This window comes from Coloeus monedula (assembly GCF_965178545.1).
Source record: "Coloeus monedula genome assembly, chromosome: 2".
Lineage (NCBI taxonomy): Eukaryota > Metazoa > Chordata > Aves > Passeriformes > Corvidae > Coloeus > Coloeus monedula.
Window position 1 is genome coordinate 30,737,053 of NC_138782.1, and position 24,659 is coordinate 30,761,711.

The window sequence follows — 24,659 nt, forward strand, 5'->3', positions numbered from 1 at the left end:
TAATTTGGAAAGAGATACTCATATATAAGCTGTCTGAAGGTATAGCATGGTAGTTTCCCTGTATCACCAAATGCCATGTATTCTTAGATATTTATCTGCCAGACGTAATTTAATGGATTTGCACCTCTTCTCTATGGCTTCCTGACAGAACAACAGGGGATTTTCAAGCTAATCATCTTTCAGTGGGGAGATTTATGACCAGTTAGCCGATCCTTTCTTCTGTCTGGAAGGGCATGGACTGGAGGCAGTCATTGGGCACCAACTGGGAACTTCTGAATCAGAAACAGGCTGGAGCATCTCTGCCTTGTGGTTGCTCTCTGGAGTCTTGCACTTCACTGGCATTGTCAAATACGACGTTTGCCTAAGTCAGTCCTCATTACTAGTGTTTTTGGAAGTCAGGTAATGCTTCCCTTCATAGCCATTGGCTGCGTAAGGAATAAACAAATCAATGGACTTTTATACTTCCTCTTTGCTTCTGAGAGTCTGAAGCGATAATTTTGATTGATGTGGCAAAAATTCACTTTGCCTAGTTCTCAGCCTTTGGAGAGTTGGTCACTCTTTCTACCTGTTGCCCAGAGAGAGGGATTCTCCAGCATTGGTGCAGAGCCGCTTTTGTTAGGCTGCTGCTTTGCATTGCCTTATGGAAATCTCACTCTGTTCTTCCCCTGAAGATACAGAAAGACTGTGGAATTAAAGTGGGTGCCTATGTTTGTGTAGATCACATACCTCTTTAAATTATATCACATGAGGCAGCTGAGTGTCTCCTAGTGCATGGCCTAAGGCAGGAAATGAGGTAAAACACATTGGCTTGTTTCAGAGAAATTGCTGCTTTGATGTTTTCTTAATTAGCCCAGTTCTCCCTTTGCTTGTGTTCACCTGTTCAGCATTCGTTGGAGTAGAAAGGGCATGAAAAGGTCCATTTTCAGCTGAATCACTTTTCAGGCTGTACCTGCTTTCCAAGGTTGTGACCAGCATAAGAGACTGCAAATAAAAAGCAACTGAAACACGAATGGCAACATCTCAGTACTACCAAGCTGTACAGTGGAGATTATTTGTTTATGCTTTTATTTGCCAGCACTGACTAAACAAAGATAAGAATGTAAATGCTGTAGGAGAGCTTCCCAAATGGGGTTACAGGGGTGATAGGAGCTAGCACATAGCATTACAATAATAGGTGCCAGTGTGGAGAGACGTCACTGCCCTGTTGCTCCTCTTTTCATCCTAAGAGCAGAGCAATAAAAGAAGAGGCAGATCTGTGGAGCTCTGTGTGAGATTTGCTTCTTTATGCAGGAACATTAGTCTTTTAGGGTTTTAGGGTTTGATTTGTTAGGTTTGCACTGTGTCAGCTTTGCTGTGATCTCTCAAAATCTAAGCTGTGGTTAATGTGACTCTGAAGGAGGGCCTTGTTTTGTGAGCCTTAGTAAGATCTACAGTAAACCAGGCAAGCTCCATATAAACTCTGAACTAAATGGGGAACAGACCCCCAACTCAGCTAGTTTTGAATGTCAGTGTGCATGGTACAAGGCTAATTGAAATACACAAAAAACTGCCACATGCCTTATTAAATTGCATTTAGACAAGATGTACAATATTTTGAGTCAGCTCGGCAGTTTTCCAGCTGATGAAAGTGTTGCTGATACCTGACACCAGTGATGATATATTAAGTGCTCTTAGTATCTTAGCACACATGTCATGAGGTACATTAGAATCATAGAAGAATTCAGGTGAGAAAGAACCTTTCCGCTGGAGGTCATCTAGTCCCACCTCCTGCTCACAATGGGGTCAGCTTCAGATATCTGTATTTGATATAGGTAGCTCAGGGCTGTGTCCAGCTGAGCTCTTGAGTATTTCCAAGGATGGCTGTTCAACCACCTCTCTGGGCACATGTTCTGATGTTGCACACTCCATGTGAAGAATTTTTTCTTTCTGGCTGCTCAACCAGAATTTTTCTTGCCGTACCTTAATCTGTTGTAACTGAGCACCTCTCAGAAAAGTTTGGTCCTGTCTTTCTTTCAGTCACCCATTAGATAGTTGAAGATGGCATTTGAATCTCTCCTTAGCCTGGAGAGGGAAAGGCTGAATAAATGTTCCTCTCTCAAACTCTTCATAATATCATGGCTCCCCAGCCATCTCAGTGGCCATTCACCCATCCTTCTCCAGTTTGTCATCATCTTTTTGTAAATGAGGAATGCAAAACTGGTGAGAGTGCTCCAGATATGAACCAAATAGAAACAAATACTTAATTTCAGTCTGCTGTGATGCATTACCTTATGCAGCACAGTAAGCCATTAGCCTTGGGCACTGCTTGGGTGCCCTGCTGGCTCGTTCTCACCCCTTGTCTGCCAGCATCCCCAAGTCCTTTTCTGCAGAGCTACTTCTCCCCAGCTGGTGTCCAGCCTGTACAATTGCATGCGGTTATTACATGCCATGTGCAAAATGTCACTATTCAACAAATGCAGTTCCCCCTAAAGCTGCAGGGAGACTGGGGCACAGAAATCACAAGCAAGACCTGTGTTGTTAAGGGCCAGAGGTGAATCACACATAATGACCACTTACAGCAAGTAAAGCCTTTACACTCAGAATAAGTAGAAAATTAAGTTTATTCAATGCTTAAATAAGATGTAGAGCTGCCATCTCTGAGTTGTGCTGAGATTTTGTATCAAGACTGAATTTTTCAGTAACTCACAGTGCCCATCCTACCAGAAACCACACAGTGCTTAGGTTTGGGGTTTTTTCACAAGTTAGGCCTTTTGGGAATTCATTAGTCATTGGAAAGCTGTTGGAGGAAGACACCTTTGGTAGGAGGCTCTGTGATGTGATTTTATGCTTTTGTTGTTTGTTCTTAAACAGGTGAGCTGTTAGAATGGGTCTGGCATCCTCTGTGGCCAACAGCAGGGCTACAGCTTCCATTCTGTCGTCGTGTGTGTGCGCCTCTGTGTACACACACGTACTTGTGGACATCAGAGCTACATGAAGCACAGTGCCAGCTGGTTTTAGCAGGCTCAGATTTGGTTATGAAACTCTAGATGGAAGGAGCATCTCCTGCATCACCTGAAAATCTTGACTGGCTGGGGTCTGGTGCTTTGGAAAGGGAACAGGTCCTCTAAGGCTGTTTGGGAAGTGGGCTGTGCCCCAAGATAGAGCAAAGTAGGAAGGTATGAGCCAGATTCCAAAGAAGACTTTCCTTGCAGAACTAGCCAGGTGAGGGCAGGAGGGAGGAGTCTAATTTGTTGAAAGAGTGAAGCACTGTTTGTAAGCAGCTAGTGATCCTGAAGTGAGTGGAGTGGGCAGCTGAGCGAGGGCAGTGCTGGGTACCTGAAATGGAGAGAGAGGGGAGTTGACTTAGCCACCCCTTTGGCCCCCACACTACCAAAACCTCACTGTGAAGCCCAAATACCAAGAGATGCTGGGACACTGCCATCCTTGCTTTGGCTCTCATGTGCCTGGGCCCATTAACCCTGAGGGTCAGGAGAAGCTGCTGTTCCATATATTAGCACAGCACATGCTGTTGCTGTTCAGTGGTGAACTTACTCTTGTGGTCTGTCTCTCCTTGTGTTACAAGCAACAGGAGCCCTTCTTCTCCACAACCTGTCAAGCCAGTCTGTGTCTTGCAGACTTTAACACCTGCCATGAATATGACATGAACCAGCACTAGAGACAGAATACAGCTGAACCATGGAATTGTTTAGGTTGGAAAAGACCTCTGATACCACTGTGTCCAGCCAAGTCCACCACTAAACCCTGTCCCTGAGTGCTACATTCACACATCTTTTAAATATATCCAGGGATGGTGATACTTCTCTTGGAAGCCTCTTCCAATGCTTGGCAATCCTTTCTTTGGAGAATTTCTTCCTAATACCTGACCTAAATCTGCCCTGGCACAACTTGATGCCACTTCCTCTTGTCCTATCACTTGTTACTCAGGAGAAGAGACACCTGGTTACATCCTTCTTTCAGGTAGTTGTAGAGAGTGATAAGATCCTGTCTGAGCCTCTATTTCTCCAGCTCAAACCCCAGAAACCTTACTCCAGGAACTCCTAGACTGCTTGTTGTCTGCTGTGTTGTATTTCCAGTGGACATCTGGTAAGCTGAAGTCCCCCACAAGAACAAGGGATTGTAGGACTTAATCTTCAGTTGCTTATAGAATATTCTGTCTGCCTCTTCAGCCTGGTTGGGTGGTCCATAACAGACTCCCACCAGGATATCTGCCATACTGGCCTTCCCCCTGACTCTCACCCATAAACACTCAACCCTATCATCACTATCATTCAGTTCTAGACAGTCAAGCCTCTCCCTGCTGTACAGGTCTCCCCCACTGCCTCTCTTGCCTTGCAAAGTGAAATACAGCATTTTTTCAGCACGTTTAGCACAACATACCAACCTGGCTAAACCAAATTGGTAGTGAAGGACGATTGAGGAATTGCATCTAAAATAAATTCTCAAGGTGCTCTGAGATTGTGGCAGTTTTTTTAAACTTGGAGAAAAGTTAGCTTCATCCTTATGTAAATACCCCTCTGGCCATTGTTTCCCAAAGCAGCTAATGGTGAGAAGGTTTGGCACTTCAAATGGGATTGAGAGTAGTATTATTCCCTTGTATCTAGCAAAATATACAGAGTTTCTGAAGATGTCACTGTACTTCATATAATTATTTTTTGTAGTAATGTTTATGGCTGATTGGCCAGCAGAGGTATTTTCTTTTTGAGGCTGTCAACTTGCAGCTCAGCAGAGCACAGGAGTGACTAATACAGACAAAAGAAGCTAGGTCACATTAAACAAATGCCACAGTGAAGCATTTCTAAAGTCCTGTATAATCCCTTACTGCATTGTGAGGCTCAAAGCTTGATGTTGTAGAAGAGCTTATAGATCTGCTAACATACAGCCAGACCCCACAGCATTTAAATCTTTTCTGAACTGAGATTATTTACGCGAGGATAGTTCAGAACAGGCTTCTGCAGTACAAGCAGATACCAGTTCTCCTTGTGACTTCAGTGAGAGTAAGAGATTCTGCACATATTTCATGCACATTAAGAGCAAAATTGCCTGCAGTATCATCAGCACTGGGTTCATGGACCATTTGGTATCCTGTTTGCCTGAAAACAGTCTTGCCTTGAGAGCAAGAAAAGTAAATAAACCTAGAGAGAGACCAGTAAAACCTACAAGCCCTGGAGAATTCCAGGCTTCAGGAGCAGAAACCCTCACCTTAGCATTCCTTGCTGTTCCTGGAATACCACAAATATGTTGACCAAGCAACCTTGAAAACTCAGGACTGCTTTCCACTAATGATAAATGATTGTAAAGTGTTTGAGATAGGTGTTAATTTCACATTTCTGCAACTTGAATTTTTTGTTTTTAACCTCACCATAGTCACCAGTGATTAGAAGACTTTCTTAGCTCACAGGTTTTGTGTTCTCTGAGAAATTCTATATTATGTATTATTTGCTGGCTGACACAGCAGATCAGACTAACTTGAAGCATATATAATTTTAACTTATCTCATACTTTGAGTAGTGACGGAAGAACAATCGAAGGAAGTAGTTTGCAACTAACCCATTGTTTGAAATTAGCTTTCCCAAGCCAGAAAATAATAAAATAGCAACGTAAAAATGGTGTATATGTGAAATCCTTGAGCCAAAAACCAGCCTATTTTTTATATATTTATTTTTAGCTTGGTCAGCTGTGCCAAGTGATTTTATCAATGCAGCTAGTCTCTGGAATAAGAATGCTCACATAATGTAGTGTCAGTGCAGGCAGCAATGACAAGTCATGATACATACATGTAGCATAAATCCTTTCAAATCAAATTCATACAACTGAAATTCTACAATGGATTAAGTCTCCATAGTCTTGCACTAGTCATTTTCACTCTCACAAGCTGGCATCAAGCAGGGACAGAAGAGCAGCCTTGTTGGAATTGTAGCCCTGCTATTTTTGCATACTTTGAACTAGACGATTTGCAAACTTTTTCCATCTCAGTGGTCATAGAGCCTGCCACAGTTTGAGAAGAACCAGGACTGCCTCTCCCTATCTCCTGTGAGAAGAGAGCTCCCTTTAGGAGAGACTTCTTTTGCTCAGATACCATAGATGGTGAAAGGTGAAGCCTTTCAAATTAAAAGGAATTATGATGGCTTTTAGGTAACTGTGGCAGAATATCCCAGTGCTTGGGGCAAGGAAGAAAAGTCTATGGCATGCCTTTAACACTTCCTAGGCTTGAGCTGTTTTTCTCAAGGGAAGGGGGTTAGAGGAACAGTTGTGTGGGTGTGGCTGCCCCACATGCTCCCCTTCCCGAGGTGACTAGGACTGCTGCATAGAGCTTTGACAAGCCTAACTAACCGTGCTTGAACATTGCTGTCCCTCACTTCATGCAACACAGGTATCCCATGCCTCCACAGCTCCCCCAGTATGCTGGGAAAACAGCACTTCAAGAGGTAAACCAGGGACAGGATAAAACGAGTTCTCCCAAAGCAAGTCACTGTGCTTCCAGTAATCCCCATCCAAAGCAGAAGAGGCAAAGAAAGCCTTGAAAGTAACTGCCTTTCTGCAGTGCTGTACATCTTAAATGCTGCTGTAGTGCTTCTACGCCATAAGCAGCCAACTAACAGCAGTGTGGTCAGGAGCACTGGCCTCACAGCAGAGCATAGGGGATGGCCAAGGTTAACAAACACAGATAAGCAACCAGTCTAATGCCTTAAAGAGGCTGAGGGAGGGCCACAGAGGGATTTTTTTATATTACTGTCCAAGAACGTGAGAGGGGTTTCAACACCCCAGACAGCATACAGACTTAAAAGCAAAGAAATTTCAACTGCAGTAAAGTAGGTGGGTAGTGCACAGCAGGTGTAAGGTTAATTTAGAAATAAATGAGAGATTTTCGAAAAATGCAATGAAAGTCTGCAGCAGGAATAATCTGAAGATGACCTGCTGTGTCCTCCTTTTTGTGCATTGTGGTACACTGCATTGTGGGGCTGTTTATCATCAAGAGAGCATGGTTTTTTATTCAGTATTATCTCTGTTATCCTCCATACCACAAACACCCCTGAATCAATACTCACATACTCAACTTCATGTGCTTGGCCCAAGCATCTTATGCTTAGTTCCATCTGGAATTATTTTGCTTCACAGGTGATGTTATGAATGATTTTGCCCAGCCATTAAAAACCAAACCCTCAAGTATGCCTTGGCAGAGTGCTTTCCAGTCTGAGCAAAGCCAGTGCAGAAGCAGGAGTGAAGAAAAAGAAAAAAGCCTGTTTTCAGACTTCCCTAAGTGCAGCAGTGTCACATAGATTTCTCCTTAAGAGAAATCCTGCAACTGTCCATCAGAGCTAGCCAGCAGCAAACACTGGAAGCAGAACAGGGGCTGGGGGAGGGATTTCATTCTTGTACTGGGCCATATCCTCGGAACAAGGAAGCCAAGTGGGTAAAAGCAAAAGACATGTTAACTGAAGTGAGCTGAACTGTTCCTTCATCTGTGCCTGAGGCCCTCTCAGTTTACACTGTGTTTAATTCAGTCATTTTGGGCCCCAGTCCTGCACTGATGTTAAGAGGGTGACTTTCTCTACCCTTGCTATAGTCCATTAAAAACCCCTGACTTGAACATCATGAAAACCAACCTGGTTACTCTGAATTTTTGTTTAAACCAAGCCTGAACAAAGGTGTTGTTATTTAACTTGAAGCTCCAGTGTAAGAAATAATGAAAATGCAGTGTTGCATGTGATAAACTCTAGATCTTAGTTAAGCTGTACCCTAAAAACCACAAAATGGAGATGATGCTGAAAATCCTCCACCAGCCTCACCCTGTTGAAGCTACTGAAGTTTTGTCTTCATGTCCTCATTGGAGCTGTAGCTGAGGATTTTAGGAGGTCTGTGTTTGTTTAAAATTGTCTCCAGACTACTTGAAACTAGAGGCCCAGGATCTCTTCAGAGCCACTGGGCATTGTTTTTATTTGTTTTCGTCTGTGCATGAATTTCTTTGAAAATACCCAGCAGAGCAATAAGAAGGGATTGTTTTTAATCTTTAGAGATGATAGCATGCTGTTACGCATCAAGGACACTCAAAAACAAAGCATCAGATAAACTGTACCAGGAGATTTTTTTTTTTTACCTCCAGGCTTTTCCAAAAATAAAATGCATTGTGCATGGGGCTTGCTGTTGATGAGACATCTATAGGTTCAGTTTGCCATCCCAGAAGCGTTAACACCACCGTGTTCAGACAATTTACATGTGTGCGTTTGTGAAAATGCAGCTGGATTCTGCCTGTGCCCAGCACCCCGGGGGAGAGCGGTCATTATCACTACAGGGACAGCTGGGACCTGGCCTTGAGCCAAGACTTCGCTTAATGCAGTCAGAAGATTTCAGTGATGCGGAGTGGATTTTACATTCCCTTCTCTGAGAGAGGGTAGCCGAAGTCAGAGTTCCATGTCCTACAGCCACCTGAATTTAAAACCAGTGTGTGCATTTTTTGTGTGACTCTGGACAGCACAGCGGCCAAAAGAATGCCTTTTGACATCTGGGATTTAGACCACATTAACAACAATTATTTGCATAGCTGCAGATAGATGATTTCTCTTGTTTGAGCTCCCTTCAGCAGTATCCTTCCCTGCCTGAATGAACGAGGTTATAAAACACAGTAATTATAAATCTCATTGACTGCCTTGCATTCAAGGGCGTGTTCCCCCCAAGCATTACTGTGAAGCGTGTTACCCAGGAGACTGTCCTGTACAATCCAAAACAGAATTATTCTGACCCAGTGAGCTTGTTGGAGGGGAGAACGTTTGGGATGCTGACCTGCTGCCTCGGCACAGTAAGTGCATTTTTCTCATTTCACGGCAGGGCAATGCCGCAGTACAACAAGGCCATTGCATTCAAGTATTCTTTTGAGGTATGACTTACATCTCACTGACAACTGCTGGCTCCCTAAACATGCAGAAAGAGAGCCTAGGACAGCAGTGATAAGCCAGAAGTCCTGCAGACTGTCCACAGTTTTAGCAGCTTTCTCTGGAGGTTTGGTTGTCTCAGACTTTTCTGGGCAAAACCATAAATGCCTCAGACAATATAACACAGTATCAATAAAACCCTTTCTTAAAATGTTCGAGTCAGGCTGTGCTCATAAAACATGGTAAGAAGTGCTTAGTGACAGCTGGCTGTTGTGCCTTGCACTACCAATCATGGTATGCTTCAATACCATCCTTTCCCTTGCGATCTGATCCTAGCCAGGATCTGAGCGGGTTCCTTCCTCGGACCTGAGGGGTTTAATACCAGCATCAATCGTAATATCCTACAGTCAGGAAACTACACAAAGCCCTGTCAGTCACCCAGTCTTGTAGAAGGGCTGTAAAACCTTTGATGATCTTGGGGGGAAAAAAAAAAAGAGAAAATAAAGTGCTTCCTAGAACGGTAGCAAACACAAACCCGGCTGTTGCCATCCATTTTCTCAATTACTGTCAGTGCACAAAAGGAACACAGTGCTGTGTGGTAGCCTCGGCAGTTGCATCCTCTGTGCTCAAGTAGAAGCGGGAGATGAGGTGCAGAGCAGTCACTCCCAGCAGGTGTGCAAACCAATTCAGTTTAATTAGAAACATCCTGCTGAAAATGTAAATGTTTTACAAGTACATCATCCCCATCAGGGGCTGCTGCTGCTGGAGTCTGTGTTTTGTTGAGGCTTTGACACAGTAGCAACTGAAGATGCCCCTCTCCTCATTTTCTGTCTCCCGTGCTCCCCAGACGCTATGGGTCTTTTCCATGCTGCCTCCCTGGGCATCTCAAAGATGCAGGCTGGTTCATTTAATGTACCCACGCCTATTCCTCCTGGGAGAAAGGCAGACCAACCTCATTAAAATGAAAAGGCTTTGCTAGACTAGAGAATGGATGCAGTGCTGGAGCTTTTATTGCTCTCTAAGCGTTCTGTTCACTCCGTATGGATAAAAAAGACTTCATGATGTTTGTTATTTTGTTTTTGTTGCTTAGGACTCTGGGCAGTACTAAAATGTATCTTACGTGTATGGTTCTGTGTGATTGCAGCAGTTACCAAGCTTGTTATGCTTAGGCAGTCGAATTTTTTATCATTTTGCTGAAAATCAGGAGAGATTAACCACTTAATTGATGATCAAGCAGTTCTCTGGCAGCCCTCAAGAAAATTCATTCCAAATACAGTATCCATCATTGGACTACTGCCAAACTTTGTAACCATCAAAATAACTGGTCTGTAGTGCAGGCAGCTTGGGTGCCATCTAAACAAGAGATGCTCCAAAGAAGTTCTTGGTTGGTTCAAACCTGGTTCAGTCATTAGAAGACATCGCCTTACCTGTTGTTCCTGGAGAGGTTGCAGCTATTTTTTCCATTCTCTTCAATTAAGTGACGGGCTGATGAGCCCATGCCTGCAAGGGAGGTGTGCAGATGCTCTAGGAAATTACATGTATGGATTCTATAGATGGCAGGCTGTGTAGAGTCCATCCTTTCACACAAAGAGAATTAGCTATTCTCCCCGCACATGGCTTTTAGACAGCATTGCACTGCTTCAGCCTTGCTCAGAGCTCGTGTAGAGCCATGTAGCTGCCAAACTGACAGCTCCTACAGTGCTTCTGTGGGAGCAAGGACTTCTCTGAATGAAGTGCAACTGAATGGTTCTGCTGCTGAACCAATTCTCTACAAATCCCACGTGCTTATATTTATGTGAGATACCGGCACCTTTTCTCACTACACCTACATTGCTTCTAAAACTAAAATGTAAATATTAGAATATAAAGCTAGATACCTTAACCACATGCCAACAAAAACCATTACATATTTTGGCTAAGTATTTTGATCTTAAGTATCTGTCTGTAAAAGAGCATTGTATCACTTTGGAGTTTTAAACAGTTGCAGAAATGCAGCCAGATTCAGACAAAATATGCTTGGTGCTTGGATGAGTAACATTTTTTTCATGCTTGACTTCCAGAAAGATGGCTGCTATGGAAGTGTCTGGTATGCTTATTACATGACAATTAGCAGTTGTTTCTCTGCTGACAGATGTCCACATCAAAAAGCACTGATTGTCTCTTTTGTTTGCAATTTTAGAGATACCGTAATCAAGTAGCTTGTTTCATCTCCAGGAGATGTTGTCCTTTGCACCAGAAGCACAGCCTCATTGCCTAGGCTTATGCCAGGGAAAATCAGATTGTGAAATATTACAGCAGATGATTTATGTGGAAGTTTAGACCCTTTCTCCCCGTGCAGAATTAAAAATTGCAGTTATTTCTGTGGGTAGAGCTCTTATCCAAGATAGATGAGCAAGCTGTATTTCTGCATTTTGTTTACTAAGGAACTGTTCCAAGAGTGGACATACAGTATGCACACATCGTACTGATTGCATTGCTCATCTGGGCTGCTAAGAAGCAAGAGAAGGGAAAGGAAGAATTTTAAAGAGGGGAAGAACAACTTCACATGAACAGATTCCAGTGAACAAAGTTCACAAATTCTCTCTGCGCAGCTCTAGCATGGAACGTGTCTCAAAAGAAAGCTTCTTAATATGTCTCAGACAAAAAAGTATTATTCAGATGATTCAGGGGGAAAATAGCTGTTTCACATTAGTGCTGAAAGGAATTCAGTGCAAGCCATGACCTAAATGAATATTTCTGGCTGTTTTCTAGAGGCCTGTCCTCTAGCCTTTCCCTTCTGCAGCCCACTGAAGTTAAAAGGAGACCTTGTATGAGGGTTTTTGCCTGAGGTATGGTTGTAGAATGATGTGCTGTGCCTGGCAGTGTGATTTTGAAACATTTGCTAACAGGCAAAGGTCTCTGGGAGCAGACATGAGACTGGCAGGTGGGATTTAATAGCAGAGATTTTGTGCAGCTGCCAAAAAATCACAACCCAGATACTGGAGCTGAACACATGCTGCCTGATAGGAATGATGTTCTGGGGAAAAGAGGAAGCCAGCAAGTGTCTGTCAGACACTGATTCTGAGTCCAGCACTGCCTTGCCTTGTCCTTTTCACAGCACTGTCTGTGCATCAGTAACTGGCTGGGCCTGGAGGTGTACTGCATTTTTTCATTATGCTGCACCCAGAAAGCACCTCACCGGAGGCAAATTCCCTACTTACCGTCCACTTTTCTCTCCCCCTCTCTCTCTGTTTCTTCTCTGCATGAGGTATCTTCTCTGAGCTCCTTGTTCCCCTCACACATTCATTCTGAAAGGTACATTTTTATTGTTGCTCTTCAGGGACCGTAGTCTTCCCAAGACATTGATCTTCCTTACTTTTTTCTTTATCTCTGCTCTGTTGGAGGTCAGTTCCCTCTCTGAAAGCACCAGCAAAGAGAGAGCAAGCATGCATGCATTGAAACAAAAAAAAGCACAGCTCCAGACCAGTCATCTTTTACCCTTTCACAGCCACCCTGATCAGGAGGTGACTAGGACTAGCACTGTACCCAGGCTCTGGGAGCCTCCACAGACTGACTGGTGAGTGACATGCTCCCACACTCTAGAATGAAAGATCTGGGCAAAGCCAGCAGCCTGCAAACCAGGCCATGCTCTTCACCCTTTCTGCCCAAAGGAGGAATTTCCTAAAAATACATGTCCTGACATACCATTGAGCCACATGGCACAGTGAGTGCAATCCTATTTTCAGCCTGCTTTGCAGGGTGACATAGCTAGTTACACCTCCTTCCAAAAATGGCATGTCAGCAGCGCAGCACTTGCTGGTGGACCATCAGCACAGTCTCCTGTGGGACGGTGCTCTCCACTGGAATTCCCCAGCAAGTGTTTGCAGTTCGCGGCGCGTAAGGCGGTGGTTGCAGGGAGCATCCCCAGACATGCTGAGGGAAATCAGGACAGCTGCCTTCTGCCTGTCAGTACCACAGCAGTACCCTGCAGTCTCACACAGGTGGGTTATGGGCTGGGCTGGAGAGAACCACCAAAACTAATTCTATTCTGACCCTAACAGAGGCTCTCCCAATGGATGTGATGCCTGTCCAGCACAGACCTTTTGCATCTCCACCAAGTAGGGCAACAGTAGAGCAACATTTGGCTTTTGGAGATGATTGGTAGTCTCCTTCCAAACCATGGCTGGTTAGCAGATTCTGTTTTCCCAACTCTGAAGTTTATTGCAGAATCCCAGGAATGTTCCTGTGCTTCAGATAACCCAAAATAACTGCTCTAAGCTCTCCTTGGGGAAAAGCAATCCTTAGAGCAGCCTCTTAATTCAAATTTTTGTGTTGAAGCAGCTGAGCTTGAGGGAGAAAACTTGGCTTTGCCTCTAGTCACTGGCTCCCAGAGGAGAAATGAGCATTCTGGATACTCACGTTAGTAAGTTTGTGTGTCAGCTCACTCACTGTCCAAGGAATTGCAAACACTTTGTTCCCCTCATTTCTGTTGGCTGCAGAAGCCGCCCTCCCCCACTGCCATCCTCCCAGCAAATCCATTAGTTAGCTGGCAGCTTCTGTAGCCCAGCCATCGGAGCAAATCCCTGGCAGTGCAGCAGGATCAGGGCTCCTGAGCACCAGTTAGGAGCTGACAGAGTTGTTTTGCTGGTTTGTTGCCCATTCTCTTCCTCTGCAGTTACTAGGCTTCCTTCCTCCATGCAGAGGAGACAGTGAAGCCATCACAAAGTGAACAGCGATTCCCTGTCACCGAAGCCATCACTTAGACACTGTGAGGGGCCGTTTCCTCTCCTGGGGGAACTGCGCAGTTCCCGTGTCAGCGAAAGGCTGATAGCTGCCTGCTGGGGCATTTGGGGTTGCTGGAAGGAGCAAATCTGATCCAGTGCACAGCGCAGAGATTTCAGTCCATTAGCAGGAGGGCTGGTGCTCTGCTTCTCAGAGGTGGATTATCCCCGTTTCCAGGGAATCTGTAGCTCCTGTTTATCTGTGCCAATCACTTGCTTTCCTCTGTTATGGAAAGTTGTTCTCCATGTCCCCGAGGTGCTCATTATCACGTTATTCAGGCTCTGTTTATATAACTTTAGAAACCACAGTAAAATCCTGCAAGACAAAACTCCCCAGCTCTTCTCTGATCTCTTCTCCAAAGTGTGAGTAACACCTTACTAGAGAAGAACCCAATACATTTCTTAAACCCCTTGAGTTTCTGGGGTGGTTCAGTCATCTCTGGAGAATAAAACTTGCATCCAGGTCTAAAGACATTGTCCTTGGCCTGATCTTAACCTGCAGCAGATGCTTCTCAACTGAGCTCCAACCTGATCTTCCAGGTGATTACTAGCTTTAGTTACGGTTTCCTGTACACAGACCTTGAGATACCACTGCAGTTTTACTAAGCAGTATTGTCCTCCGGTCATGCTTTGCTCCAAGATCAAATTAAAGCCTAGAGATTGTAGTAGTCAAATTGGTCTGCAGCTGAACTCATAAATGGTGTTTCAGAAAGTGCTCAGGGAACTGTCAGAAGGGAGAAGGGATGGAATGGCTATCCCTTTTATACTTCAACCTTCCAACACTGTTTTCCATAAACAAGCAAACCGGTTATAATTAGTTTAAATTCTGTGCTATTTAGGCTGCTTGTTATCGCAGGACAGGACAGAGTTATAGACTGTAGTAATACAGTAAATAACAAAGGGTGTAGCACAATAGCAGAGTATGCTGCCTCCTGGTACATACAACACAGCTGCACAAACAGGGGCGTGGGAACTAGCAAGACTTCCAGGTTTTCAGCAAGCTGTCCTGATACACACCAAGCTGGTCACAGTCAAGAGAAGGAAGCAGAAGTCCCTTCTTGCCAAACAAATGGGAAACATGAAAACATCACAGCTCTCCAGTGTTGCTGGAGCTTCCATTTATGCTGATGTTATGTGCAGTATTTATCAAGTCTTTACCTTCTCAAGGGGTTTCTTTGTTCATTCTCTTTTGAGCATGTAACACAAAATGCAGCCTGTAATTCAGCAAAATCTCTTTGTACATGGAGGTTCATGATTTAGGAGAGATCCTGTGTTAAGAGACGATCAGGAAACGTACTCCTTGTGGGATCAGAGGCACTGTAGCAGAATCTGGAGGCACTGGCTGGACCACAGCAGTGTGTTCCTGCCCAGCTCGCTGTGTTTCCCAGCAGCTCAGCTAAGCTCAGCGCTCAGCTGCGATACTGCAGGCGGAGGCTCTGGCTGTAGTTGTGTGGAGGATGTCATTAATCACATGCTATCCCAGAGACTGCCAGTAGTGGAAAACTAAGCAAATTAAGATATTTTAAATACCTCGGCTCTCCTTTCAGAAGACATCTGCTGTAATCTACATTGGCATGCTGTGTGCTTCTGTCAGCGTGTCTTCGCTGCCCTGCGCCCCTTCTCAGCGCCATACCACATGCAGCACTTGCTCTGGTGATAAGTTCTGTGGGACTGAGGCTCAGAGACCCTCGGCAGAGCTGAAACTGTTATCTGTGAGAACCTGTTCATGACTCATAGTCAGACAAGATTTACTCTGTTTGCAGAGGGGAAGGTAACATGCATAGGAAATGGGTGCATCAGCCCCTCCTTTGTTGCAAAGCAGTGCATTAAAAACTGGGGAAAGATCCAGCATTGGCACTGGAGAGATACCTAAGAAAACAGAAATTTCCTATTCTTCAGCACACTGTGGACACTCAAGATTAATTGGGTGTCCAGTGCTTAAGCCTAGACATTCCCCAGCTATCTGCAGCAACATCGTGTAAGGTGCAACAAAACATAGGCACCTGCTTACTATCAAAATAAGGGCAGAGTTTTTACCCCCCTGGGGCAGTGGGGGGGGCTTAATAGCTGCCCCACCTTCTTAAAACATTTGCTAGAAGTTAGCATGTACTCCCTGGGTGCAAGAAAGGCAAGTTCTCAACCCTCCTTAGCCTGAGAACACTTAAACCCAGGACTTCTGCTTCCCAAAGCTTGTCCCTTGACCCTGTCCCTGCTGTTGGAATTGTTCCTGAGTAATGACAAATTATTCAATGTGAAATGTATTAGCAGCCAGTGGAGCACAGCAACTGCTTTCTAGTCGAGTGCTTTAGCCAGCAGGTTGCCTGCCACTCTTCAACATCCTGCATGTGTGTTACATGCCTTTTCTCTCTTTGCTGATTGTTATCAGTTTCAGTTCTGCACAGATTTTGAAATACTTGGATGTATCTAGGCTGAATCTCACTAACTTCAGCAAAGCTTTCTGCCAGGGAAGCCATTACAATGCATAGCAGAATTGGAACCTTAGGTTATAAATTACATGTTCTAAATTGTTATTTATGATTAGTTTGGGACCTCCTTTTGGTGCATATTTTTACAGATGACACCATGAGCCTGAGTCGTAGTTGAATCTCCTGTGTGCTCTATTGCAACATTACTATGACAACTGCTAAGATCAGGGCTGGGAGAAATCTTTCCTTCCCTAGGAAAAGAGACTGTGAAACAAATACTGGATGTAGTTGCTCTCAGATGTGTGGTTGAGGCATCCTGTTAGGTTTCGTTGCTTACTGCTTCATCTCCATGTAGGTCTCAGCAAAGGAAGAACCGTCTAGAGAATATTCAGCATGCAGCAAACGATTCTGCTTTGCATGAAGCTTAAGTGATGACAATCCAACAAGGCAGAAAAACTCTTCATTCTCCCTAGGCTTGTATGAGCCTCCCTGTGAAGAGATCAGAGCCTCCTGGTTTGAGATGCTGCCTTAGGGTTTGCTTTTTATGTCAATAAATGTTTTATAACATTTAAGCTTCAAACACAGTAGAAACATCCCTGCTAACGTTTGATGAACTCAAAGAGAGACAGCAAGCCTGGGCAGAGGGCAGTGTGTGCAGCACGGCACAAGGCTTCCCTTCTGCGGGGCAGGGGGTGCCTCGGCCTCACAGGGGGCCCAGGCGAGATGCTGCCTTTGCAGTTACTCACTGCCTTGGAAAACACATTGGCAGGCTGAGGGAGGGGGTGTCCCTCTCTTCAGGACTTCACCACTTTAGGTCTTTTCTTTCTTTTGCTTTTTCTTCTCTCCCTGCAGGCACTACCTTGGTGTGACTGATAAGGCATATCCATGTGCCCAGGTCTCTGGTGGGCTTAAGTCGTCACTGTTTTCACACTCAGCTGGTCTCTCTCCTGATGCCTCCTTGCAGTCTCATTTCTTCCATTCCCTCACACTCCTCTGTAGCACACAAAGAGGCTGCAGTGAAGTTTAAACAGCAAAGGCTGGGCTGCCTTTTGGCGCCTGCAGTGCTGGAGCTGAAGTCTCCAGGCTGAGCCTACTGAGTTAAACCCACAGGCAGTGCACAAGTGCTACAAATCATGATGCAATCTCAGGTTTTTTTGCTTTTCCCAGCACTTGCCAGTTCCCCCCCCACCAGTGGCGTTCCTTCGTTTCTCCTTTCCACATTCGGTGTTTTGCAGTGGCCCTGCCTGCCTTCCCTCTCCTCCCTTCTCCTGCCCCTCCTCTGCTTTATCAAATGCAGCACTTCGGCGTCACTGACTGACAGGGGATGCAGCAGCTTGGGCAGAGGAGGGGGGGAAGGAAGAGGAGGAAAAGCTGCTCTCAACAGCTCTCAACAAAGGAGGCAGCAGAAACACTGAAAGACAAGCTTTCTGCCAGAAGTGAATCCCAGTCATCCTTTGTTAGGGCAGCAAATTAAGATGAGGTCTCTAACTCAGTTCGGTGAGAGGACCCTGACTGCTCCATGTACTCCTACAGTGTCTTTTCAGGGAACAGAGCTCAGATGTATAGCTCAGGTTCACCACAGCCTGGACTGAATCAGCAAAATGGGTGATTAGCTACCCCCACGCTGCCAGGCGCTGCGTGGCTAAGTGACAGCACAACAAAATCTCACTTCACTGCTCACAGCTAAAAAAAATCCTGGCTCTTCAGAGAGGCAAAGGTCGTGAATGTAGGGGGAAAGAATCACAGAGCAATTGGCTACTTACATGTCTGTCTATATTCTAGGAGACCTAGGATTTCCAGTGTTAATCTTTGCCATTTTCCAGAAGGACTCTGATATTTCATGCTTTATGCAACAGATTTTGCTTACAACTTATTCTGATTGCTAAATAATTACAGAAGTGTATGTTGCCCTGTAGCAGTGCGGATTTTTCTGCTACATGAGACTGTTATCACCAAATGCCAAATGCATCTTGAGAGGCTTTTTGTAGGGTTCTGCTGAATAAGCACACTTTTGAACGAGCACTTTTCTGCAGCCTGCCCTGCTTTTGCCAGCTGCTGATTACCCTCCTACTAACCACGAGTGACATGTCCATATTACAAATTGGAGTAGACAGTAAGGATACTGCATTTACCTTGAAATTAATTAAATAATGCACTTAAGGAAGCCCAGCAGCGGAGCCTGATTTATTCTGGAAACTTCTTAGGGTATTCAGACAACAATAGGCAGAAATGCTGTGCTGAGCAGAGACAAGCACCAGAGACAACCTCACTTTGGAATTAGAGTCTCATGCAAAGATAGTGAGAATTTGCATTTAATATGATTATTAAAATCTGTTTGTAAAGGATAGAGTCTAATCCACCTATACAGATTCTCCAAAAATGAGATGACCTTGCAAATACAACAAAAAGCAACCTTCCAGGAATGAAATGAAATGTTTTTCTGGACATCTCTTTCCAATGCAAGCCCTAAAGGAAAGAACAAGCTAATCTGTGCCACCTATTTGGAAGGAGACAATTCCCTGCAGCTCATCAGGTGTTTGAACTAAACATTTGCAAAGGAAGTTTTGATTTTCGTTACTAAAAATAAACTCCAGCTTGTACATGAGGCTTACTTTGTAGTCTTCCATAATGTCTTCCTGCAATATTTTCTGGGAATTTTATGAGCTAACATTTGAAGAGGCCTTGCCAAACTCTAAGGAAATAAAGGCACAGATAGAAATTTCACTACCTTCTAAAAGTGGGACTTCAAGTGTGGTTTATGCTCACTCTCTTTATTAGTGAAAATTGAAAATAAGTCACTTTTTTCTCATCTAACTTAAATTGAGATATGGCTCTCCTATTCTAAAACAAAAATAGCCTCACTCAAGTATCAGTTACTAAGTATCACGTCACTGAAGGCAAGGGAGTCCAGTCCGGTGTCACCATAGAAGTGGTTTAGGTTCTGTTTGTTTTGCATGCAGACGAGGTCAAAAACACCTTTGAAAAAGCTTCCCATAGGCACCCTCTGTTCCGTGAAATTAAAACCCATCAATTCAGGAGTCCAGCTGTCAGCATAAGGCACACTAAATCAGCAGAGCAGATTCGCTGTCCCCTCTCAGCCTTCTTACCCCGCTAGACTGTCCCGCTCTCGCTGTGCCGTAGCCCTTCACCTCAGATGAGCTTCTGCCACAGCTTCCAGCGCCGTCTTTTACAGTCTGGCTTGTACTCTGCCCTCACCACTCTGCCTCTGTTTGCAAGACCCGAGGTACATCTTCAGACCTAAGGAAGAAATCAAATTAATTTGCAGAGGGTACCCTCAGGCCTCCTCGAGTGAATGAGTGAGTGAGTGAGTGAGTTCACATCCCAGCGCTGTGCAGCTGCATTGGTGCAAGCAGGCCATGAAATGCCTGTGTGTGGCTGACATGGGCCTGGGGTGGGAGCCCTAGGGCTGTGCTGCCCACGGGAGTTTGAAGGAAAAACTATTCCCACTCACCTTTCGAGTTGGTTTGGGATTTTTTCACTATTTATAATTTGCTTGAGTTTAAAAATAAGCCTGTCCTCATTGCTCCTTAGGGTCTGACTCAGTACCAACGCCACTGACGGGGAAGGCCGTACTTAGAGGTATTTGTCATCTTTGGGAGGAAAGTCACTGGGCAAAACCAGAAGTGCCAGTGCTAGCCAGGAGGTGGCAGAGGAGTCAGGCTACCTTGTACACCAGTTTCTGCATTGGTTTGGCAAAAACACAAATAGAATCCGAGGACAGACAACAAAACCCCATCCCAACCTCCATTTTCAGGAGTAAGAGGATGAAACCCTTAATCACATTCCTGCTTGTATTTATACTAATTGCTCATCTTCCTGAGATCTGACTTTATGAAATTATGCATGCACACCAAGCAGATGAGTTTCCATAGAAACTCAGGAGCTGAACTTCCATTAGAAAAATCTTTTTTAAAAAAAATCTTCCAGATAAAAATACAAATTGCCTGTCAGTGGGTGGCTTTCTGAATTTATATATACTTTTTTTCTTTTGCACTGTAGACATATTCCAACTGGACCTACATAGCAACAACATGCAGGCATTGTTTATAGCGAGCCAGACTCCATGGGGAAATGAGAAATTCAGTAGCAAGGAGAAGCTCTCAAGTGCAAATACCTCAGGGAAACAAAAACTCAAGTGCTCAGTGCTGCGTCTTCTTGAGGCTTGGGGTTTGTGCAGCCTCCAGCTCTCAAAATGCTTGTGGTTTGCAAGGAGTGGTATGGGGAGGAGGGGAGAGAGGAAACGCGAAGCAAGAAACTCTCCTGCACGCAGAATTAATGATGTTCAACCTGTCCTTTAAACATCAGCAGCATGTTTGTGCTGCTTCAGTTAAGCCTCACTAAAAGGCTGACACCATCTGTCACAGCTCACTCTGGGCAGGGGACTAGGTCTCTGTGCTGGGGCTGGGGAGCATTGGCAGACCTGGGTTGGCCAGTCCCCAGTCTCCGTGTGGGCTGAGACCTGCAGCCCAGTGTCCTGTACCCACACTGCATGGAAGTCCAGGCATGTGTGCATGGGGCTGTTCCTCACCAGAAGGGGGAAGCAGGATGGTGGCACGCCTGGGAAGGGCCACGGACCTGGGCAGCATTTGGCACCAACAGTTGTGCATGTAAGCAAGGAGGAGGTGAAAATCTCGAACTCTTTTAGCAAATGCTTCCTCCAAAAAAATAGCAGTTTTTCACTCATGCAGTATATTGCAGCATCAGCAGGAGGCCTTCTCCTGGCTTTGGGGAGCCTGGAATAGCTCTCTCTGAGGGTTCACAGATGGGTTTTTTTTAGCTAAACTGGCAACTGGAAAGCACTGAATACCAAAGAGCAGATTTTCATATGAGCTGCACTTCTGGTGGGCATCTGCCCCCGGTGGGCACAGCAGGTGGGTGTGCTCCTCCTGGGGCCTCGAGCACAGGCCCAGCGATCACTGGGGAGCCCCGGCAGGGAAGCCACACCAGGCTCTGGTTGTTGACCGGCAAGGGTGCTGGGGCATGCAAGGGAGCTGTGCTGCACGAGCAGTTTACGATGAGGTGGATTTCACTGCAGCATTGTTGAGAGGCGCGAGATGTCAGCCGGGCAGGGAATTCCCCTCCTCGTTGGAGAGGGATGACAGGCAGCAGCTGCACGGGCTCGCTGGCTCCTGTGCCTCCGGGGCCAGCAGCCCTCTGAGAGCACTGAGAGGCTCGATGTGTCAGGGTGAGGACAGCGCTGGGTCCCCGGCCACCAGAGAGCACAATGGCTCTGCTCGGTCAGCGCAACAGGAGGAGGTTTTAGGAAGAGTGGGTTTGTGGTTGAGGACAAACTTGAGCTGAGATAGCTCCTGTCTATTCTTGGCTCAGCAGCAGATTTGCTATGGCCACACTACTTGCCCTTTCTATGCCTCATTATCCCTGTCAAGCGGGTGACTCAAATTATAATTGCACAAATTCCTTCCAGTCTGTCATTACGTGCCTGCAGCCATCTCCAGGCAGCTACCTCCAGGGGAACCAGCCTCTCCCACCAGGGTACCTCTGTGCCACCTATGCCTGCTCCCAGGGGGATTGTAACGTTAGACCCTGTTGCCTTGTTGTTTTCTTACGTAGAAAGAAACCTAAAGAAAAAACATCCCCACTGCATCTCTAAATGATCAGATTTGATACTGAGTTGATTATTCAGGTCAAGGTTATGGGCAAGGAAGAGGCAGTGAAGCTTTTCGTAGAACCGCCAATATTTGATTAAATGGGTGTTTCTTAATTTTTCTCTCTGTGTTTCTGTAGGTATTAGTACTTTCACTGGCCTTGAGGATGCTGATGCACCCTGTGTTTAATGGTACTTTTGTAAAGGCAAACAAAACAGAGGAAAAATCTTCACTGTTTCCAAAAGCATCACCATTCTTTCATCAGAAATTTACTTGGGTTCTGGTTGTGAGAGATTTCAGGTTTCTTACATCTTTTCATATGCACTAAAAGGCAATTAGACACATTAAAGATTAAGGTAATGCTTTTCCTTATATATATGCATCCACCTACTACACTGTCCCAGGAAAAGCATGAAGTCATCTCACTTGCCAGCGTTTCTATGGGTGAGTGCAGGCAGAGGCCGTGCAGAGCTTGGCTGGGGACATGGCAGCGTTGGCTGCTTCTTCCAGAGGCCACACCTGGATGAACATGCTGACGGAAGGTTCATTCTGGTGTGTGCACCTTCAAGAGGAAGCGGAGAAGTGCCACGGATGCGTTGTGGCCTGCAAAGCCCATATGACCATCTGGCTCGGTGTGCTGTGTAATTAACAGGGAGCCTGGCTCATTAGGTGCTTTGTGGGTTCAGACACATCCATGAGAGCCCTATAGGAAAATGTGTTCTTCCTAACGCTTCTTTCATCCTCCCCCTCGTGTTCGTTCCAGATGGTTACACCCACTTGTGTCTTTTCTTACCCTAAGGACAGCTTTTTAAACAAGGTTCCTCCATCCTTCTCCTCCCCCACACTGCTTTAGGATCCACATTGAAGTGCAGGAGGACGGAGCTGTTGCAGCCCATGCTGTTACATGCAGCCTGCCTCTAGAAGGCTGGAAAGAGACCACATCCCTCTGCCCCCTGTTTGTTGAGAAGATCTCTCAGTGTGGTCAGGATGTAGGAGATGAGAGACTTTACCTCAGCCTCAGCTGGGTGTTGCAGATGTGCCTGAATGAATTCAGATACTGGCTGTAGTCAAAGCTGTGTATATTTTCTGGGCAAGGAGAGAGGGATGCTTAAAGGGCCTGTAACCCTTCTTATATAGCAGCAGTATATGCTCTCCCAGTAACACACATCAGGAGCCCTTGCAGAGCTGAATCAGTATCTGCTGAAAAAAAATTTATTTTCACAATTATTTTTTAAATTGCGCATTGCTATCAAAAAACGCAGAACTTGACAACTGATCACTTTCATTCTTCAGGAATAGGTGGAGATGCCCCCTCCATAGGACTCCTGTGCCTGCACTCGCAGGGCAGCTTGGTGGGAGCTCGGGGTGCTCCTTTTCTTCCTCTCTTCTGCGCTGTTGTTAACTGCTCATCACTTGTTTGTTGACAGGGCCTGGTGCTGAGCAGACTTGGGCGGAGGGAACTGGCCCAGAAAGTCCTCAGAGATGCCGTCCGCACCCAGACCACCAGTCACATCGCCTGGAACAGCCTTGGAGAGGTCTTACAAGCTCAGGGGAAAAACGAAGCAGCCATCGAATGCTTCCTTACTGCCCTGGACCTTGAATCCAGCAGTCCTGTCATTCCGTTCACCGTCATACCCAGGGAGCTCTGAAGCTTTTCCCTGCACCTAAGCACTTTCATTGCGTGGACAGACACCAACACCAAGCAAATAAACAAAGAAGAAGCCCAACAGAGAAGTGCCATTGTAACCTGGAACTGGGCTAAGTAATTCCAGGACGGGGCTCAGGGCTACAGGCTTGGCTTAGACAAGATGAAGTGTAGAAGAATTTGCAACAGGCAAAAACAGAGAATGCCTTTTTCTTCACAGGTGCCTGGCTAACCTCCTGTTCAAGTTAATAGCAAGGCTTATTTCAAAGTGTTGGTTCAAGGTGACTGTAGAAAGATCATTCTAGGTATAGCTGTTCAAAGCACTTGCACCTTTCAGTGTTCATTAAAGATAAAACCCCCAAGCCCTGAATTACAGCCCAGACCTGCTCTAAATAGGAGTAAATTCACCAACTAACCTGACCAAGTTGTGTTTAAGCCTGTGGCTGTCTCTCCACAGATCTGACAGGACAAGAATGACAGTTGCACCAAATAGACATGCAATATATGCTGTTTACAAAATTATTTCAGCTATTTTGATAATCCTTTTTCTGCCTTGCCTTTATATACTGTATATGCTCACTATATTTAGTGTAGCACTTGCCTAGACCAATTTAAATTAAAAATACTTTTTTAAAAATAAAGCTGCTATTGCAGTATAATTCACAAAAGCAGAAAGACCAAAGACCAAATCAGTTCACACTTGAACTAGTATTAAAAACACGTAAGTATCTCCACTTGCATATTTATTGAAAGGCCTTACATGAAGTAGCTAATTATAAACTCTGAGCTTCATTCCTTCATTCTTATTAATCACCTGTTGCATCAGTTTAGTGAGGAATATAGTGTTTACCAGTATGTAGTGACTGAACTCTGTGCTCTACTGCATTACCATTCCTGGCACAAAACATTTTCATATCCATCTTTTCATGATGCAGAAGAAGGCAGCGGTCTTTTAAGGGAAAGTGTGCTGAAGGCACTATGTCTATATATGAATTGTTTCTTCCTTAAAACTGAATCTTTGGATTGTCCATAGAAATTTCACAATAGAGGTTCGGAGTTGAGCCTTCAGCAGAATCTAATACTGAGGAGCTTCTAATCCACACAGTCTCCCCATGGCTGGCACGGCCGGGGAGGGGATGCAGCTGGCACCGCCCCTGCTGAGCTCTCCTTAGCTCTGCGTGACCTCCCCAGGGCCTTGGCAGCGAGGTGGAGCTGGACCATGCTGTCACACGAGAGCCAGCCCTGTCCAGACCAGTCCCAAGGTAAAGATGAGGCAAAAATTTGCTGCACTTTTCTGAAAAAAAAAAAAAAAAAAAAAAAAAAAAAAAAAAAAA

The 24,659-nt window shown here is 45.2% G+C and overlaps 1 protein-coding gene across 5 annotated transcripts in view; it reads left to right on the forward strand.

Moving 5' to 3' along the window:
* TTC7A (tetratricopeptide repeat domain 7A) overlaps positions 1–23,412 on the forward strand; it is a gene marked incomplete at its 5' end in the record, with an annotated part of 166,584 nt that extends 143,172 nt beyond the window's left edge. For all 5 annotated transcript variants that reach the window (XM_082302416.1, XM_082302418.1, XM_082302417.1 and 2 more), the window contains one exon: positions 23,108–23,412. In XM_082302416.1, coding sequence (XP_082158542.1) covers positions 23,108–23,329 — 222 coding nt within the window. In that variant the 3' untranslated portion in view covers positions 23,330–23,412. The remainder of the gene's footprint in view (positions 1–23,107) is intronic.
* Positions 23,413–24,659: the final 1,247 nt, after the last annotated feature.